This window comes from Bos mutus, chromosome 13 (assembly GCF_027580195.1).
Source record: "Bos mutus isolate GX-2022 chromosome 13, NWIPB_WYAK_1.1, whole genome shotgun sequence".
In the NCBI taxonomy this organism is placed as follows: Eukaryota; Metazoa; Chordata; class Mammalia; order Artiodactyla; family Bovidae; genus Bos; species Bos mutus.
Window position 1 is genome coordinate 17,764,428 of NC_091629.1, and position 13,697 is coordinate 17,778,124.

Below are 13,697 nucleotides of genomic sequence, written 5' to 3' on the forward strand. Positions count from 1 at the left end.
ATGCCCTTTCAACTCAGTTTCTCCCTATGTTCATCTCTAAATGCTACTGGAAAAGAGATTGTACACTTAATTTTTCCAGCCTGAGTTTGTCTCCTCTTTGACTTCCAATGGAATCGGCCTGGTATAATATGTCTCTTTCATGGTGAGACACATTCCTGCAGACTGGCTCAAGTGGTAGTGAATTCAGGCAGACTCCAAACATGGGGATTCTCTTCTAGACATGAATAAGTCTCCTTTCTCAGGGTCACTGGAGGATGAATCACCTGGCTGTATGTGGAGCCACATAGGAACCTAAGAATTAATCTGTTCATTTATTTACTCAGCAAATATTTATTGAACATCTGCTATATGCCAGGTACTGTTCAAGATGTTGGGACATAGCAATGAATAAGCTTTCATTCTAGCAGACAGACAATCAGCAATGAGCCAATGCATAAGATAACACTTATCGAAGGAAATCAGCAGGATTGATGGAGTGACAGTGAGGAGGCTCAGCTTTAAAAAGGCTGCTCGGAGAAGGCCCTGGATGTAGGCTGAGACCTAAAGATTCGGTTGCCAGCCATGAGAAGACCTGGGGGAAGAGCGTTCTAGGCTGGGGGAGTGTAAGTGCAAAGGCCGGGGGGTAGGAGTAAATTCAGTGTGTTTTAGGAGCAGCCTGGAGGCCCATGTGGCTGGACCAGCGTGGGGAGATGAGGTTGGTGACATGGGCAAGGGCCAGATGATGTAGGGTTTTGTAGACTGTGATGAAGCTTTTGGATTTTCTAAGTGCACCTTGGGGTTATTACATTTTAGAGACCAAAGAAAACTTTCCAAGGTGGTTTCTCCCAAGACCTTAGACTAGAAGGAAGAATTTCATTGTCCAAAGTCACCCAGCCGTAGGTGAAGGGATATTCATGAAAGTTGACATCTATTGAGTGCTTGCGACACGCTCTGTGTCACTGAAACCTCCCAGCAACCTAGTGAGGCTGTGTTATCATTAGTCCCATCAACAGATGAGGAAACTGGGGCCCTGAGATGTAAATGTCCTTCTCTGCTGTGATGGAGTCAGGGACCCATGCCAGGATGTAACCCCAGACAGTCTGACTTCTCCAGGGTTCCTGCTCTTCATCTCAGGGTTACACTGGTTCTACCCAGGGAGGAGAACAGAGAGATGTGACGAGTACTCGCTTAGCTTCTTAAAGCAGCAAAAAAAAAAAAAAAAAAAACCCCAAACCCAAAGCTCCTTCCAAAGGTCGACTCTGAAAAGGCTTGCATATTTCAGTCCAGCACTTCCAGACTCATCTCCTAGGTGACTCAGTCGCTCCTTGGCCAGGAAAGAGAGTTGCTCAGGATGGGGGTGCCGGTGGGGAGCCGTGGCTGAGCAGACGTTTCTGTTGGGTGGACCAGAAGCTGGGGGCTGAGTGCACAGAGGGGTGGGTGGGGCCAGAGAGGGGAAAGTCGGTGTCTGGGTGGGCGGGGGCGGGGGTGCACACTGATCCAGTTTCTTTGTTCAAAGACCCCTGGGGGGCTCTGGGAAGAGGGCTGTGGGGCAGAGCACTGGGTCCTGAACCCCATTCGGCTCACGTGCCTGCCTCTGATCTCGCCACACTGTGTTCCCCGGCTTCCTCCGGGTTTCAAATGTGGACGTGGTAATTGGAAACAAATTTAGCGTGTGCCAGGCCATCTAGCCGCTCTCTTTAGTCGGCGTGCTTGCTGTGCGGTAGATGTGTCTGTTTTTAATTTCCAGTGATGCGAGAAATATAGAATGACTTGATTCTTAATTTAGAATACCGAGAGAGACTGACTGGTTTTGTTTTCGAGCCCGTGCAAAACGTCTCATTCTCTTTTTAGGGCTTGGTGTGCGATTTTTCAAAACGTGGCCCTGTGGAAGGGGTTGGGGGGGGGCAGATAGGGATCGGGGGATTAAGAGGCACAAACTACTACGTACAAAATAAATAAGCTACACGGATAGATTGTACAGCACGGGGAACAGAGCCAATATTTTATAACTATAAATGGAATATAACCTTTAAAATTTGTGAATCACTACACTGTACACCTCAGACTTATGTAACATGGTACAGCAATGATGCCTCGGTTGAAATAAAGTAAAATAAAACAGAATGTGGCTCTGGCAGAGACGCCTCTGGCCCCAGAGGTCTCCTGCCAGGCTGAAGACCGCCCTGGCCGGGGGCATCCCCCGCTTGGCTGAGAAAGCAGACAGAGGGCTCGGCCCCGTCACACCCTGGAGATGCTGCCACCTCTTTTTGGAGCAGGGGGAGTCCAGGTGCCAGTTGTCCAACCAGCCGAGTCCTGCCCACACTGAGCGGGACACAATGGTCTCTGCGGGCCAGGAAGATAATTGTGGTGCCCGCGTGGGCAGCGGAACCGCCCTGTGTCGTGGAGGAGGAGGGCAGGTCTGGAAGGATGACAGCCGCTCAAACTCTTCCCAAGGGGCTCCCCTCCCGGGGTCGTGTGCGTGTCCAGCACCTGCGTGCTGTTCTAAGCACTCCAGAGGCCTCGGTGAGCAACATAGGGAAGTTGCTGATGCCCTAGTAGGGGAGGGGAAAAAAATCACATAAATACATCTCGGAGCGTCTGGCGATGATGAATCTCTGTTGCAACACAAAGCCACGGGTGGGTGGGTGAACTGTGAGATGGGCGTGGGCTGCCTTGTTGGGACGAGCAGTCAGGCAGAGCCTCTGATGGGAGGTCAGCTGGGGAGAGGCTTGAGAGAGCACGGGGATGAGCCCTGTGGGCATGGGGGATGAGCGCCCCAGGCAGAGGGAGCACTGCATGCCCAGACCCGGAGGCCGGAGTGTGACCGTGCTGCACGGCTTGTTGGAGGGCAGCAAGACCCCTGTGGCTGCAGCGGAAGGATCCGGGAGGGTGGGCCGGAGGTGGAGGGTCTTCTGAGCCACGTTAAAGACATTGGCTTTGTGACCTGAACTAGATGTTTGCCCTTGGCGGGGTTGGGGGGGGGGGTGTTGAGCAGAGAAGCGACAGGATAGAATGTACAATGGTTGTTGTTTTTCCCCAAATATTTATTTACTTGGCCACGTCGGGCCTTCGTTGTGTCCCGCGAGATCTTGCGTCCTGGCGCACGGACTCTAGTTCCGGCTCACGGGCTCGGCAGTAGCAGAGTGCGGGCTTCGTTGCTAAGCAGCTTGTGGGATCTTAGTTCCCAGATCGGGGATTGAACCCTTGTCCCCCGCTTTTCAAGGTGTAGTCTTAACCACTGGACCACCAGGGAAGTCCATCATGTACAGTTTTAAAGTACATTCTAGCTGCTTTGTGCAGGAGATCATGTGAAAAGGGGAAGAGACGGGCAAGGTGGAAGCAGAGAGACCAGGAGGGAGGTTAAGGTAGCAGTCCAGGCAGGAGATGGGCCCAGTGAAGAAGAGTCTACCGCAATGGTCAGGGCAAAAGTTGGTGGTAACTGGACTTGCGAGTCACTGGGTTTCCAACGTTGAGCCACCGAGACTTGCCGCTCCCCTGGAGGTGGTGTGTGGGTGCTTCTCTGCTGGTGTGGGCCCCTTCCCCTAGGCTCGAGGGGGCCCTGCTGGCACCTCTGCCTGCCCCTTCCTTTGCTGGCGGCCTCCGCCTTGGACTCCTGCTCCTGGGTTTCTGTGGGTGGGTGCTGAGTCCTCAGTGTCTTACAGGATGGGATGGGCCAGGGCACATGCTTTTATGCCTTTATCGCTTTTGTTTCCTTCTTTGTGGCTTTTAAAAGAAATGTCCGGGTTTACAAAGGGAAAAGCTGAGGGGCTCACTTTGTCTGAATGGATTTTTGGCTTTTCTCTTCTTATGTTACACCTTCTTTTGTGTTGAACTGTAACCCACATATTGGGTTCAGGGGAGCTAAAACCACGGGGTCCGACTGAAGCCCAGTAGACATTGTAAAGTAAGGCCTGATTTCTTTTCTACTTTTATTTTGGATATACACTTACACACCACACATACACATAAACACACGTCCCTTCTCCACCCTAGAGACACAACAGATACATTCGTTCTCACAGTGATGTTTTATTTTGGAGATTATTCTATATCAGTATATAAACAGCTTCCTGAGGGTGCCCCATATGGTTGCCCAGCTTGTGCACTGCACAACTCGAGGGGTTGCCATTCATATTCACTGTGGTGCTGGCCCCCGGCATACTCATTCTTTTTTTTTTAATAACAGCGTTATAGACCATGATGCACTGCTCCTGATGTAACTGGTGCTGTTCTGATGGACCTTTAGGTTGCTTCCAGTATTTTGCTGGTTTAAAGAGCGCTGTATTTAATAACCTTGTCATTAGTTTTTTGTTGCACATCCATGGGATAACCCACTCACTAGGAGCAGAATTACTGCAGCCAAGGGAGTGTAGTAATTTGTAATTTTGGCAGATAACTGCAAAATGCTCTGCCACAGGTTTGGGCACACCCTGTTTCTGCGGGCTCTGCTCTTGGGTTCCTGCATTTCCACCAGGTCAACTCTTACCTGGGTGACGCCCTTGTTCCGTCTTTTGTGTCAGTCGGACATGGAGCAGATGAAGGAAATATCCTTCCTGCCGTAGACGTGGGTTCAAATCTCTGCACTGCAGCTTGCTCGGTTGGGCATCTCTGAGCCTCCATTTCTTCTTCAGTAAAAGGGCAGTTAGTTGTTCACGGAACTTCAGGAGGATGGAAAGGGACCGGACAGGCAACAATTAATTGGGCACCTAATTGTATCCTGCAACTATGGGAGGCACAACAAAGAAAACTGTTACTGGGAACCCCCACCTCAACCAGGGAACAAGGAAAGACTCTTGGGAAATAATATTTGAGCCGCACCGCAGTATGACTCGGAGTTAACTCGGAGAGAGGCTGCTTCTGAAAGGTCAGACGCAGGAGCCCGTGGTGACGGCTGGGGGCGTGATGTTGGCTGGGGGGCCGGATCGCACGAGGGCTGGGGGCGTGATGTTGGGTGGGGGCCGGATCGCAGGAGGGCTGGGGGCGTGATGTTGGGTGGGGGCCGGATCGCACGAGGGCTGGGGGCATGATGTTGGCTGGGGGGCCGGATCGCACGAGGGCTGGGGGCGTGATGTTGGCTGGGGGGCCGGATCGCACGAGGGCTGGGGGCGTGATGTTGGGTGGGGGCCGGATCGCACGAGGGCTGGGGGCGTGATGTTGGGTGGGGGCCGGATCGCACGAGGTGGTGGTGGTGCAGCCAGCGGGGGCTGGGAGTTTAGAAAAGTCATTCTGGCCTCAGAACAGAAGATGATGTGTGAGGACCAGGCAGAATGCAGGGAAGCTCCTTAGGAGGGAAGTGGTGGTGTTTTGGATGGAAGTGAGGGATGGGGAAATGGTGATGGATTTGAGTGCCCTTCAGGAAATCACACTGATAGGACTTTGAGACGGAGCCACTGTGGAGGTGAGGCACAGGGAGGATTAGGGAGGAGGGATGAGTTAGGAATTTTAATGATGTTTTTAATATGTGCTCATTAGGTGGCTATGTAATGCTTGTTGGGACCACTGAGACCAGTACACTCATGGACTAGTTTTCTTGGTGTGTGTGTGTGTGTGTGTGATGGGAGTGCAGTTGGGGTAGCTCATGGACTACTTTTCCTGCTGTGTGTGTGTGTGTGTGTGTGTGTGTGTGCGTGCGTGTGTGTGTGAGTGATGGGAGTGCAGTTGGGGTAGTTCATGGACTAGTTTTCCTGGGGAGTGTGTGTGTGTGTGCGTGTGTGTGCGTGTGTGTGTGAGTGATGGGAGTGCAGTTGGGGTAGCTCATGGACTAGTTTTCTTGGGGGGTAGGGGTGTGTGTGTGAGTGAGTGTGACAGGAGTGCGGTTGGGGTAGCAGCTGTGTTCTGCAATTTTTTACATCTAAAAATAAAGGCAGAATTTGGGATCCATGTGCGTTTGTAACAGACCTTCGCCCCACGTGCTGTGTGGCAGTTGGGAATTACAGTGAAATATCCCCATGGGCTTTTTCCTTCTTTCACAATGTAATCTTTGAGGATGATACCAGTTTCCTAATATTCCAAATTCGACAAAAAAAAATGCTACCTAACATTGTTAAAATTTGATTTTAGTAAAATTCAAAACAGTTTCCTTGGCCAGTTGCCATTTTGAAAATCAATCCCACATTTTAGATTTGATGGCAGCCTCACGCATCTGAGAGTATTTAAAAACTCTGAACAGAGTTGATAGACGAATGGTTTTCAGGGAACTGTCATTTCTGAGTTCTCATTGCAACATTATATAAGAGGGAATGCTTGAGCAACCTAAATGCCCAACTGCAGGAGGCTTAAAGCTGTGGTCCAAACATACGATGAACACGAGGGGTGCAGGGAAGCTCAAAATTTAAGGTAGCACTCACTCTCAGGTACCCAGTTTGCATTTGCACAGCCCTGAGAGCCAGTGCCTCCTTAAATCGTGTGCCTGGGCACGTCACTAGTCTTGTGCCAATCTAAGCCCCGGGAGATTCTATACAGTCATTTGTGATTGTCCCATTAAACAGCATTTAGCGACAAAGGGCAATGGTCACACCATATCTAAAATAGAATCCCAGCTGTGCTTCCCTAGAAGCACCTAGAAGACGAGTGTGGAAAGACATATACCAAAATGCGTATTTATTTTGCATGAGTATTTTCTCTGTGTTGTTCTATTACTAAGTCATGGACAACTCTTTGTGACCCATTGACTGCAGCACGCCCGGTTCCCCTGTCCTTCACTATCTCTCGGAGTTTGCTCAAACTCACGTCCATCAAGTTGGTGATGCCATCCAACCATCTCATCCTCTGTCATCCCCTTCTCTTCCCACCTTCAATCTTTCCCAGCATCAGGGTCTTTTCCAATGAGTCAGTTCTTTGCATCAGGTGGCCAAAATATTGGAGCTTCAGCTTCAGCATCAGACCTCCCAATGAACATTCAGGACTGATTTCCTTTAGGATGGACTGGTTTGATCTCCTTGCTGTCCAAGCGACTCTCAAGCGTCTTCTATAATTCATATATTTTTATATTGTCCATTTTTTCCTACAGTTTATGATGAGCCCTTATTACTTTCATAACAAGACATTGCAAGTATCATCGTGTACCAATGCCCTTTGATCTGGGCATCAGGAGAGTTAAGTTGCCTCTAAGAGTGGGCAGAGCTTGAATCTGGGGGTGAGGGTGGGTCTTATGAGCTTTCTCTGGGAAACTGGGGGTCTCTGAGATGCAGACACCATTCCTTGTATTCCTTGTTCCTTTGAGAAGGTGGGATGGACCCGCCTGTCTTAATAGACACAGTCTGAGATCTGGGAGCATCTGGAGGCAGCTGACAGAGAGGAGGTGGGTCTGGCCGCGTCCCTGCGGTTCCACCGATGGCTTTGGAGCTGTAGGTCATGAGCAAGTGGCTTAATCCCACTAAGCCTCAGCCCTCTCACCCCAAAAGAGACGGCCCTGCCTTTCCCTCTGGATGCTGCTGTGCGGGTGCAATCAGCTCTGACACCCGCCTGCCTGTGGAGCAGACCCTCGTGGTCAGAAGCACCCCCTTCTTCCTGGAACCTTGTCGACTGCCTGGGAAATTACAAGACGTGGGACACACTCGCTCTCGGCTGCAGCAAGTGGAGCCTCTTCTGCTTTGGAAGCTCGCTGACTTCGAGCTTCTGGGTTGCCGCGTCTGGCAGGCGGGCGTCTGCTATGGCTGGGAGGCCACCCTGCTTGACTAGTGCCCCTGAGATGACCTTATCTTTGGAGAAGCCTGAAAAGAGGCCTCAAGACCCTGGTCTTCCTCTACTGGGGGACCACAGGGTGTTTGGGACCTCAGGGGTGGGTCGTGCCTTCCCAAGACATCAAGCTCTGTTTGCAAGACCCAATCACTCAGTTTTTGAAGAAGCAAGTAAATTGCTATATGTTCTTATCAAACCTCCAGAGAACTGGCAAGACTCCCCCGGAATGCACATGCTCTGGGCACCTGCTGCCACCTTCTGGGGAGGGGGAGGGTGGAGAGGGGAGGGGAGGCTGTCTTTCGAGGTTAGGTGGTGTGGTCCTCCCAGCCCTCCACGTCAGGGGCTTTTCAGCTGCCCACAGAGACGAGGGGGTGAGTGCCTGGGTTTCACCACGCGCGAGCGTTTCGGGTTGCTTTTCGCGTGTTGAGTCTTTCACATTCTTTCTTCGCTCCTCCATTCAGTTCTGTCGTATCACCTCTGTGTTTTGAGTTGCATCATCCTCTGATGACAAGAAGTCTTGTTTCGTGGGCACCTCCTGTGTGCTGGGCTTCGGGGCCCTACAGAGGTCGTCTTATTTAGCCTTCAAAGAGCCCTGGGAAGTGGGAGGTGATGTCCCTGTTTCACAGGAGCAAACGGAGGCTCAGCGAGGTGGGGTCGCCGCTCTGAGGTCACACAGCTGCTCGTAAGAAGCAGGGCCTGGATGGAGAGCTGTGTGTATCTGACCAAACATGAAATCCCTGCTCCCACCCTCTCTGGGAGGGGGAGCTCACGCGGGTGAGGTGGGCTCCGTCTGCGCACGTGGCGTCAGCTAGTCCAGCTTAACCAGGGGTTGCTCCGAGACCTGGAGAGTTCCTGCTGAAAGCAGCAGGTTCCTCTCAAGAAGCAGCGTTATTTGTTTTGGTTGCTGTTGCCCGTTTCTCTGCTTCCCTCCCTCCGCCTGCCTCCCCCGCTTCTTGTTCAGCAGGAAGAACATTCTGGATCTTATCATTTAGCACTGGCTTGTGTCTCCTTTGAGAACCCAGTCTGCTCTTTCTGACCCATAGCCGTAGATGATAAAGCAGCTGTGAACCCACCAGATGGCAAGGACACAGACAGCACCCTGTGGAAATGGACTTAGAGCCTGGAGGTCCAGAGCACCCTGCCCTGCCCTACACTAACAGTGCCCACTGAGGTGCACTGCCAGAACCTCGCCAGTCTCAGTGCCCTCATGTATAGAATGGGCCCATCCTGCCTAGAATTGTTGCCATACGTGTGAAACGTGGAGTCTGGTCCTTGGCCTTGCGGGCAGCGTATACTTAGTCACCGCACTGTTGTTGATGGTGGCCATTGACTCTTAGTGATCACGCTGAGCAAAACAAGCACACTTCCTTCTAACAAGGACTTCCTGTTCAAGTGGGAAAGAGAGAGGCTGAGCAAATTCACAACTAGCAAGACAACGTCAGGTGGTAACGAAGGGACTATTCCAGGGTGTGTTAGTGAATCTTTAAGATCCCCTTTTCTGGAAAAAAGAGACCCGGCTTTTAGCATTTGCTGATCTCTGTGGATGTCCTCACCATGGTTGGTTTCAGGCTATCAAAATGATGTCTGGTGGCTCTTCAAAATTCCTGGAAGTTTAACCAACTGACTCTTGCTAGTCTGAAAGAGCTGGCTCCAGCACTGGGCATATGTAAACAGTGGTGGTTTGGGAGAGACCTGAAGATCTGAGAGCTAAAAGTACCAGTGAAAGAAGAGTATGTGAGCAGAGAAGATGGCCATGCAAAGGCCCTGAGGTTGGAGAGAGCTTGGTGTGCGCAGGGAACACGAGCTTGGCTGGTGTCGGCAGGAGCGTAATGGGGGGCAGACAGAAGACAGAGGCTGGGCTGTTGGCAGCCTTACAGACAGACCATGGCATCAAGTTTGAATTTTATTCTCCGGTCACAGGAAGTCTTTAGAGGGTTGTAAGCTGGAGGGGGCGGTGGATGTCTGGGTCCGATTTGCATCTTTTTAGGGCTCTGTGGGCGGTTCTGTTACACACCGGCAGGAGGTCATCGAGAGAGCAGCAGCAGTCACTGGGCAGGGGGAGGCGGTGGTGACCTGATTAACATGCCGCTGGGGAGGAGGGGAACCAGAGGTGGCTCGACTCAGCCGTGGGGCTGTGACAGATTCCGTCTCCCGCTGTTCTCTGGCTATTTACCCTGAATGCACGCAGCCTGTGATTTCTGCTCTTAGGTCATGGGGAGGCGGACGGAGCCTCAGACCATTAGGGTCACTATCTATGCCAACTACTTTCCTCCTTGATTCTGACTGGTTCTGTAATTACCACCTCCTGAGAAATCCAGAACAGCAGGTGAGGAGAGATGTTTATCTTGGGTCCAAATGATCAACAACAGCAGAATCTCTTCTGGACACTGCCCTTCTGTGATTTTTGTCTGCATCAGTACCTTGTTCTGCAATTTGCGTGGGTGGGGGTGGAAAGATAAGACTGACGGCATTTCCACCTTTGCCCAAGGGTGCTTCTCGGGTGTATATCGGACACGTATGTAAATGTTGTGGGTGTCAGCTTGTCAGCTCATGAAGAAGGTTGCCATCTGGCCCTGCTCCACCCTGAGCTTGCCTCTTGGTCTAGAGCTTAGAGGGGCACGAGAGATGCTATCTTTCTGGACTGGCATCGTCCGGTAGAACCTTCTCGAGGATGAAAACGTCCTGTTATCTTGCCGTCCATCGTGGTAGCTGCACTTGTGGCTCCTGGGTGCTTGTCATGTGTGGCTCGTGTGAGAAACTGACTTCTCAGTTCACTTTTTATGTGATCTGCTGTCTTGAAGAGCAGAATTCTAGACCACGTGTGATCACCTATTGCCCTGGAGCCCTGGGTTTATGGTTGACTGGACAGCCCACTGAGCCCTTGTACAGCTCTGTGGAGTTGTGAGTGAGCTGTCACTTGTCACAACCCCGCTTCCTCCCAGTTGCAGAGAACGGGGCAAAGTCGCAGAAAGAGTACGGGATTTTCCCCGCGCCTCTCAGCTGCGGAGTGGCCAGATAGGAACCTTGCTTCTAACTCTTAGCTCAGCATCCTTTTCTCTTTTCTGATGTATAATTTTCAAAAACCAGTGTTAAATTTCACAGGTTTCCAGGCAGCTCTTCTGCCTGTAACTTTGTGGATCAAGTTAAAGTCCTCTTGGCCTTGACCTCAACCTTGATCTTCTCCTCCATCCCTGGAAGTGATCATGGTATGGTCCTTTTGGAGCACATCTGTCCACACCTTTTGCTCTTGTATTTACATGAGTATAAATGAATGGATCAAAAGCATGCAGCATTAAAAATAATAAGTGGTATCCTGCTATGCATATAAAAAAAATTTTTTTTTTACAAGTTGCTTTTCTCTTTCAGTTGTATGTCTTCAATCTTCCTGGGCAAGGTCATAGATTCCTACCATACTGTTTTTTTAAACTGTTGCAGTCTTTCATAGCCAGGACATGTTATATTACTCAGAAGCCTAACTGATGAAACGAGGTTCATCTACTCTGTTCATGTTAGTAACCATTTTCGTGCTTACCTCTTGTATGCAGATTTCATCTAGGGTACATCCTGAGAAGTGGATTTATTAGGTCATAGGGAATATGTATTTTTAATTTTAATAGCTGCTACTTGAAAAATAGTTAAACTATTTACGTTCTTATCAGCTTCAGGAGAGTGTGTTCTCACGGCCTCCAGAATACCTGATATTATCAAATATCTACGCGGGTGCTTCTCTAGTGGGTGAAACATGATACTGCATAGTTGTTTAATTTGTATTTTCCTGTTTACAAGGCAGGTTGAACGTCTTTTCTATGCTGATGGTCGTTCGTTTTTCTGTGAGTCACCTGTTCAAACCTGTTGTCTGTTTCGCTGTTGGGTTGTTTTTATTGACTGATTTAGCAAATTGCCTTAGAATGCCTGCCACGTGCCAAGCATTGTTCCAGGTGCTAGGGATTCCGTGGCAACTTCAATCGACAGACATCCCTGCCTGCGAGGTGATAGTCCAGTTGTAGGAGAAAGACCTAAGCAAAAGGAACTGAGAAAATAGATAGGATGTTTTATGGGATGAAAAGAAGGGGAAGAAATTAGGGAGAGCCACTGGGGGTAGGACTCGATTTTAAATAGGATGGCCAGGAATCTGGTCCTTTACTTACTCATTTGTAGTCATTCTTTTGTTTAAAATATTCATTTATTTGTTTATGGCTCTGTTGGGTCTCCACTGCTTCTCACGGCGGGCGGGGGCTGCCCTGGAGCTGTGGCGCGTGGGGCTCCTCCCCGTGGGGGCTCCTCCCTGTGGGGCTCCTCACTGTGGCAGCCTCTCTTGTTCCAGAGCCCGTGGGCTCAGTTACTCCATGGCACACAGGATCGTCCAGGACCAGGAACTGAACTGGTTTCCCCTGCATTGCAGACTCAACTGCTGGACCTCTGGTGAGAAGGTCACCAGAGGTGAACTACCCCACCCCCTTTCTTTCCCCCAGGAATAAGAACACTGAGCATCTGTGGTAGGTGTTAGGGATAAAACAAGGAACATAAACCTGGTCCCTGTGTTTTGGAACTTAGAACTGTTTTTTGTTTGTTTGTTTGGTGCTAAGCTTTCCTGGAGGGGTGTTCTCTAGCGTCCCAAGGTGGCTATGGAAACTCACGGATGGCTATGATTGTGCCTTTTGGCGTGTTTGTAAAACTTAACTTCTATGTGAGCTAATGGTGTTTTGCAAGTGTCCAGTACCCACTTCTTAAAACTTAAAAAGTTTGCAGTTTAATCTTCTACATTCCTCTGTGGAACCACTGCTGTCCCTGAGCTGAATTAATCTAGGGGGAATATTTGTTGCCATCTAAGAGTTAATACAGTGTTTAATGATTTCATTTATTTACTTGTTTTAGGCTTTCTTCTTTCTTCTCCCGTCCCCCACTCCTCACTAGATTCTAAGTTCCAAAATGCAGGGACCAGGTCTCTATTCCTTGTTTTATCCCTAACACCTACCATAGATGCTCAGTGTTCTTATTACTGGGAGAAAAGGGGGGTGGTTCACCTCTGGTGACCTTCTCACCAGAGAAGTCCCCTCTGTAGGCATACTTTACATATTAATCCTTTGCCTATTATACGTTACACATATTTTCTTCCAGTCTTTAATTCTCTTTTAACCTCGATGACAGTACTTTTGCCTTGCTCTTTTTAAAATTATGAAATTTGACTTGTTAATTGAAATATAGTCATATAAAAGTTGAAAGTTCCTTCTTCTGATCTTTCCAGGCAACCACTGTCAAGAGCTCTGGTTTATCTTTTCCAATTATTTTCTGTTCTCACTACCATCTCCGTGACCCCAGTCACCAGTGAAGCATAGTTTCTGGCTGTTTCTCCATAAATGCAGCTCTGATCTATCAGATTCTTTCTCAAGCTGCTTAATATTCATTTTTAGAGAGGATCCCTGTAATTGATCCAAGCATTCCCCTCTGACTGGCGTTCGGGTGGTGTCCAGTTCTCCATCACTCTAGACTCAGCAGCAGTCCTGTGTCCTCTCTGCCACTCCGGTGTGTCTCTGGTCTTTTCTGTCTGTAGGGACTCCAGCCACCATTGCTGTTGTTCAGTCGCTCAGTTGTGGCTGACTCTTTGGACCTCGTGGACTGTAGCCCACCAGGTTCCTCTGTCCAGGGGATTGTCCAGGCAAGAGTACTAGAGTGGCTTGGCATTCCCTTCTCTGGGGGGTCGTCCCAGCCCAGGGATGGAACCCGCATCTCCTGCACTGGCAGGCGGATTCTTTACCCCCGTGTGTTAATGGTGCTGTAACAGTTGGTTTTGTTTTCTCACCGTCAGCTCCACGGCTACATGGAAAACAAGCCCCTGGGGCTTCAGATCTTCATTGGGACGGCCGACGAGCGGATCCTTAAGCCCCATGCGTTCTACCAGGTACATCGAATTACAGGGAAAACCGTCACCACCACCAGCTACGAGAAGATCGTGGGCAACACCAAAGTCTTGGAGATTCCGCTGGAGCCGAAAAACAACATGAGGGCAACGTAAGGCCGGGGGCGAGGGCGCCAGGTCC

At 50.0% G+C, this 13,697-nt stretch overlaps 1 protein-coding gene across 5 annotated transcripts in view; it reads left to right on the forward strand.

Moving 5' to 3' along the window:
• Window positions 1-13,697, forward strand: part of NFATC2 (nuclear factor of activated T cells 2) — a 160,424-nt gene that overhangs the window by 69,222 nt on the left and 77,505 nt on the right. For all 5 annotated transcript variants that reach the window (XM_070381031.1, XM_070381032.1, XM_070381030.1 and 2 more), the window contains exon 4: window positions 13,466-13,668. In XM_070381031.1, the coding sequence (XP_070237132.1) occupies window positions 13,466-13,668 (203 nt within the window). The remainder of the gene's footprint in view (window positions 1-13,465; window positions 13,669-13,697) is intronic.